Below are 6,629 nucleotides of genomic sequence, written 5' to 3'. Positions count from 1 at the left end.
GGCCAGGCTCTGGGTATTGAGGAGTCTGACGGCTTGGGGGAAGAAACTATTACATAGTCTGGTTGTGAGAGCCCGAATGCTTCGGAGCCTTTTCCCCGACCGCAGGAGGGAGAAGAGTTTGTTTGAGGGGTGCGTGGGGTCCTTCATAATGCTGTTTGCTTTGCGGATGCAGCTTGTGGTGTAAATCTCCGTGATGGCGGGAAGAGAGACCACAATGGTCTTCTCAGCTGACCTCACTATCCGCTGCAGGGTCTTGCGATCAGAGACGGTGCAATTTCCGAACCGGGCAGTGGTGCAGCTGCTCAGGATGCTCCCTATACAACCCCTGAAGAATGTGATAAGGATGGGGGTTGGAAGATGGACTTTCCTCAGCCTTCGCAAAAAGTAGAGACGCTGCTGGACTTTCTTTGCTGTGGAGCTGGTGCTTAACAAGTTAAGAGCTGATGATATTACAGGAAAGATACTGGCATGGAAAAAACATTGGCTGTTTGCGGAGTCAAGGGATATGGGGAGAAGGCAGCAACGGGGTACTGATTGTATATGATCAGCCATGATCACAGTGAATGGCGGTGCTGGCTAGAAGGGCCGAATGGCCTACACCTGCACCTATTGTCTATTGTCTATTGATTGGCAGCCAAAGAGTGGGAAGTAAGGGAACTTTTTTTGGTTGGCTCCCGGTGACTAGTGCTGTTCCACAGGGGTCTGTGCTGTGACTGATTCTTTTTACGTTATATGTTAATGATTTGGATGATGGAATCGATAGCTTTTTTGCAAACTTTACAGAGTCATAGAGATAAACGACATACAGTCATGCCCTTCGGCCCATCTAGTCCATTCACAGCTGGATCATAGACTTCCAGAAGCCTCCTGTCCACTCCTGCTCGCAGTTCATTCCACACTCTCACGACCTTCTGAGTGAAGACTTTCCCCCTCATGTTCCCCTTAAACTTCTCACCTTTCACCCTTGATCCTTGATCTCTGCTTGCAGTCTCACCCAACCACCGTGGATAAAGCCAGTAAACCTCTATCAAATCCCCTCTCAATCTTCTACCTTCTAAATAGTGCAGTCCTACCTCATTCAATGTTTCCTGAAAACCCGGGTCCAAGTCAAACCCCACTTGGAGTAATGTGCTCAGTTCTGGTCACCTCACTACTGGAAGGAGGTGGAAGCCGTAGAATGGGTGCAGAGGAGATTTACAAGGGTGTTGCCTGGATTGGGGAGCAGGCCTTATGAGAATAGATTGAGTGAACTCGGCCTTTTCTCCTCGGAGCGACGGGGGATGAGAGGTGACCTGATAGAGGTGTATAAGATGATGAGAGGCAATGATCGTGTGGATAGTCAGTGGCTTTTTCCCCAGGGTTGAAATGGTTAACACAAAAAGGCAGTTTCAAGGTGCTTGGAAGTCGGTACAGAGGAGATGTCAGGGGTAAGTTTTTTACTCAGAGAGTGGTGAGTGCGTGGAATGGGCTACCGGCATCGGTGGTGGAGACAGATACGATAGGGTCTTTTAAGAGGCTTTTAGATAGGTACATGGAGCACAGTTAAATAGAAGGCTATAGGTAAGCCTGGCCGAATTCTGGGGAGATATAGGGCACAATTTTTGGGCCGAATGGCCTGTATTGCGCTGTAGGTTTTCTATATTTCTATGTTTCGATGTTTCTATAGCTGAGCGGGGGAGGGAGCTGTCGGGGAGGGGCCGGGTCTTTAAAAGCAGCCCTGACAGGTAGCGAGACAGCGAGTGAGAGAGAGAGAGAGAGAGAGAGAGAGAGAGAGAGAGAGAGAGAGAGAGAGAGAGAGAGAGAGAGAGAGAGAGAGAGAGAATCAGCGAACGAACGGGTGCAATAGAAACAGAGATGGCTCTAGTGTGGACAGGTGAACAGACGGCCACGTCAAACGTCCAGAAGATCGCAAATGCGGTGAGTTCCAAAATCTTTCAGAACCCTTAAACTACCCTCCTCGGGTACATATGTGCGAGAGAAGGGTAGAGATGTAAAGTATGGAAAAGGCAGTGGAAGACCATTTGCAGAAGGGAGAGGAGAGGATTTAGTAAAGGACAGGGAGGATAATGGTGACAGCAACAGGACAGAGGCTGGATGAAGGAGGAGAGTGCGGGAAAGGTGTGAGGGGGCTATATATGGGAGAGGATAGGGGAGGGCGTCGGTACCGGGGAGGGGAGGGAGGTAGAGGGAGACGGAGGGGTTGTTGGGAAGGGAGGGGGACGAAAGTGGGAAGGAAGGAGGAGGAGGAGGGTTTGGATTAGGCTGCAGGAGGAAAGTTGGAGAAGGAAACGGAATGCGAGGGGCAGGAACAGTAGGAGAAAGGGAGGTGGAAGGAGGAAGAGCCAGGAGTGGAGAGAGCGAGAAATAGCAAGTATAGTGCATGGAGTAAAATTAGATATAACATATAGAGAAGCTTTGAGCAAAGAGAAGCAAAATAAAGGATGTACAGGTAGTAAGGTTGAAGGGCTAAAGTGTGTGTACTTCAATGCAAGAAGCTTCAGGAACAAAGGTGATGAACTGAGAGCTTGGATACGTACATGGAATTATGATGTAGTGGCCATTACGGAGACTTGGCTGCAACCAGGGCAGGAATGGATTCTCAGCCAGGAGTAGAGAGAGGGAGAAATAGCAAAAGGGGGGAATAGCGAGATAATTGGAGACGAGAGAGAGAGAGAGAGAGAGAGACAGACGGACGGGGAGGGAGAGGAACGGGATAGATCAGGGGAAGTAGGGAGAGGTGGGAGGGTGGAGAAAGAGTAGTGTGAGATGGGAGAGAGAGAGAGACAGGGATACGGAGAGAAAGAGCAGGGAAAATAGAGAAAAGCGAGAGATAGAGTGCGAGTCCAGAAAGGGGAGGGAGGGCAGGGGAATTTTCGAGCGCGTAGAGGGAAGGAGAAGGAAAGAGCGGGAAGTGGAGAGAGAGAGACGAATGAAAGTTGTGAGTTCCAGCAGGCGAATTGGAGAGAAGGTAGACGGATAGATATGGGGAGTGGGGAAGAGCGAGAGCGAGACGGGAAAAGTGTGAGGAAGAGCAGGGACTGTGGAATGAGGAAGCAGAGAGTGAGACGAAGGAGGTGTTGGCAAGGGCAGGGAAAGTGGAGAAAGATCAGTGACGGAGCGACGCGAAAGAGGAAAGAGGAAATGCCAGGATAGGGTAAAGAGTATTGAGGCACACAGAAAGGGGGATAAGAGCAGTGGAGGAGGAGAGGGGGTAAGAGGGAGACGGTGAGTGTGGGTGAAAGAGCCGGGGAAGCGGAGAGAGGGGGGAAGAGAGTGACGGATTGAGGATGAAATGACAGTTTGGAGAGAGTCGAGGGAGAGTGAGGATTAAGGGTTCGATGTGAAAAGCGTGCGTCGGAGCGAACAAAAGCGGGGAAATGGAGAGAGGGGTGAGAGAGAAAAAATGATACCGCCACTCGGTTCCAGACACCCTTCCTCGTCCCGCTCTGCCCTCTCCGGGAGATTCAGATATTTCTGTTGTTCCTACCCAGGTGAAATCCGATGTGGAGAATCACATCAGCCACACAGTGGTTACATACATAGCGAAAAAGTATCGTGAACAGGACCAGTCTGCCATCCTGGGAAAATTTTACCTGATCAAGGTCGAGAAGGGGGCAGGGTTGGGACGGGAATGGAGTCTGGGAGGGGTGGGAGGGGAAATGAGACTGGGAGGGTGTGGGAGAGGAATGGAGACCAGGAGGGGTGGGAGGGGAATGGAGACCGGGAGAGGGTGGGAGGGAAATGGAGACCTGGAGGGGTGGGAGGGGAATAGAGACAGGGAGGGGGGGGGAGAGAAATGGAAATCGGGAGGGGTGGGAGGGAAATGGAGACCGGGAGGGATGGGAGGGGAATAGAGACAGGGAGGGGGGAGAGAAATGGAAATCGGGAGGGGTGGGAGGGAAATGGAGACCGGGAGAGGGTGGGAGGGAAATGGAGACCGGGAGGGATGTGAGGGGAATAGAGACAGGGAGGGGGGAGAGAAATGGAAATCGGGAAGGGTGGGAGGGAATTGGAGACCGGGAGAGGGTGGGAGGGAAATGGAGACCGGGAGGTGGTGTGATTGGAACAGAGACAGGGAAGGGGGAGAGAAATGGAAATCGGGAGGGGTGGGAGGGGAATGGAGTACGGGAGAGGGTGGGAGGGAAATGGAGACCGGGAGGGGTGGGAGGGGAATGGAGACCGGGAGAGGGTGGGAGGGAAATGGAGACCGGGAGGGGTGGGAGGGAAATGGAGACCGGGAGGTGGTGTGAGTGGAACAGAGACAGGGAGGGGGTGAGAAATGGAGATCGGGAGGGGTGGGAGGGGAATGGAGTCCGGGAGGGGGTGGGAGGGAAATGGAGACCGGGAGGTGGTGTGATTGGAACAGAGACAGGGAAGGGGGAGAGAAATGGAAATCGGGAGGGGTGGGAGGGGAATGGAGACCGGGAGGAGTGGGAGGGGAATGGAGACCGGCAGGGGGTGGGAGGGGAATGGAGACCGGGAGGGGGTGGGAGGGGAATGGAGACCGGCAGGGGGTGGGAGGGGAATGGAGACCGGCAGGGGGTGGGAGGGGAATGGAGACCGGGAGGGGGTGGGAGGGGAATGGAGACCGGGAGGGGTGGGAGGGAAATGGAGACAGGGATGTGATGTGTGGGGAATAGAGACAGGGAGGGGGGAGAGAAATGGAGACCGGGAGGGGGTGGGAGGGGAATGGAGACCGGGAGGGGTGGGAGGGGAATGGAGACCGGCAGGGGGTGGGAGGGGAATGGAGACCGGGAGGGGGTGGGAGGGGAATGGAGACCTGCAGGGGGTGGGAGGGGAATGGAGACCGGCAGGGGGTGGGAGGGGAATGGAGACCGGGAGGGGTGGGAGGGGAATGGAGACCGGGAGGGGGTGGGAGGGGAATGGAGACCTGCAGGGGGTGGGAGGGGAATGGAGACCGGCAGGGGGTGGGAGGGGAATGGAGACCGGGAGGGGTGGGAGGGGAATGGAGACAGGGATGTGATGTGAGGGTAATAGAGACAGGGAGGGGGGAGAGAAATGGAGACCGGGAGGGGGTGGGAGGGGAATGGAGACCGGGAGGGGTGGGAGGGAAATGGAGACAGGGATGTGATGTGTGGGGAATAGAGACAGGGAGGGGGGAGAGAAATGGAGACCGGGAGGGGGTGGGAGGGGAATGGAGACGGTGAGGGGTGGGAGGGGAGAGGTGTACGGGAGGTTAGGGTTAACAAAGACGGGAAGAGTGCAAGGCTGGGAGTGTAAATGGAGACCAGGATGGCTTGGCGGGGAGAGGTGTAGTGGAGGTGATCGAATGGGGTAGGTCTGTAGGGGTGGAAGGGGGCGACAGAGACGGAGAGGTGTGTAGGGAAGAGTGGAAGTGCCGCAGAGGGGTGTAGGGGAGGGAGAGGGTGATGGAGACAGGGATGGATGTATGGGGGAGGGGCGATGGAGACGGGGGTGCAGGGGAGAGAGTGGTGATAGAGACGGGGTGTGTAGGGGAGGAGGGGCGATGGAGACGGAGGGTGTAGGGGAGGGAGGGTTGACGCAGACGGGGAGCGGTGTAGGGGAGGGAGAGGTTGATGGAGACAGGCAGGGATGTAGTCAAGGAAGGTGGTGACGGGGACAGGGAGGGGTGTAGGGGAGGGAGGGAGTGACGGAGACGGGGAGGGGTGTAGGGGAGGGATGGGGTGACTGAGACTGGGAGGGGGTAGGGGAAGGAGGGGTGATAGAGAAGGGGTGGGGTTGTAGGCGAGGGAGGGGTGATGGAGACAGGGAGTTGTGTAGCGGACCGAGGGACGATGGAGACGTGGGAGACGTGGTGCGATGGAGACGGGGAGGAGATCAGCGAGGGATGAAGTGGCGGGGATGTGGAGGGAGGGCTGGCGAGAGCGCGGATCACGGAGGTGGCAGTGGGAAGGAGGGGTTAGCGGACGGGACTCCCATGACTAACCGAGTGACCCTCCCCACAGATTGATATTGACACCAACAACTTCGTCCACGTGGAGGTGTTCGTTCCCAATAACTACCCGGGCTCTCAGCCAGTTCTGCTGTCGGTTGTGGAAAACATCAAGATGAGCGATCCGCTGGATCCCTTGGTCTGAGAAACGAGAGTTTCCTGACCGATGCCAACCCATCGCTGTGCTTGCGGCCCACCCCTCGGGAATATTCCCCTCCCTCCCCAACTCACCGACACGTCCCGCGCTCCCGGAATACCAGCAGACCCACCTCTCCAGCTCGCTGAGGCTACCTGATCCGTCAGCTGTTCGACGCACAAGCTTTTCGCCAATAAAACGCATTGATCCGTTTGGTCGTCTGGTCGTCTTTAACAATCCCCTCTTTCTGATGCTTGGGGCGGGGGCAACGCTGCGGGGCAGTTAGTGCGGATGTGTGAGGGAGAGGGGGAGCTGGACGTATGCGGGCCGCTGAACTACAGTCTGACGGAGATCCAATCGGAGGGAGGCGGTCACGGAGACAAGGGGAGGGGGCGCGGTTCGAGGTGGAGTGTGGAGGGGAATCACTGCGAGGTGTGGATGGTGTCAGTGGGATGAGAGGGCGGGGTGTGTGAGGTGGGCGGGATGAGAGGAAATAGAGGGCAGGGTTCGTTGGAGGACGGTGTGCGTTAGGGACGAGGGGCGGGGTTTGCGGGAGGA

General features: G+C 56.1%; 1 protein-coding gene across 1 annotated transcript; it reads left to right on the top strand.

Moving 5' to 3' along the window:
- The first annotated feature begins 1,743 nt into the window (after nucleotides 1-1,743).
- Nucleotides 1,744-6,284, top strand: LOC132389854 (stefin-C-like). The gene is made up of 3 exons (XM_059962416.1): nucleotides 1,744-1,917; nucleotides 3,492-3,602; nucleotides 5,949-6,284. Exons 1-3 carry the CDS (start codon nucleotides 1,855-1,857, stop codon nucleotides 6,078-6,080), a joined length of 306 nt encoding a protein of 101 aa, XP_059818399.1. The 5' UTR covers nucleotides 1,744-1,854; the 3' UTR covers nucleotides 6,081-6,284.
- Nucleotides 6,285-6,629: the final 345 nt, after the last annotated feature.

Source organism: Hypanus sabinus, unplaced genomic scaffold (assembly GCF_030144855.1).
Source record: "Hypanus sabinus isolate sHypSab1 unplaced genomic scaffold, sHypSab1.hap1 scaffold_681, whole genome shotgun sequence".
NCBI lineage: Eukaryota > Metazoa > Chordata > Chondrichthyes > Myliobatiformes > Dasyatidae > Hypanus > Hypanus sabinus.
This window is presented reverse-complemented; position numbering and strand designations above follow the sequence as displayed.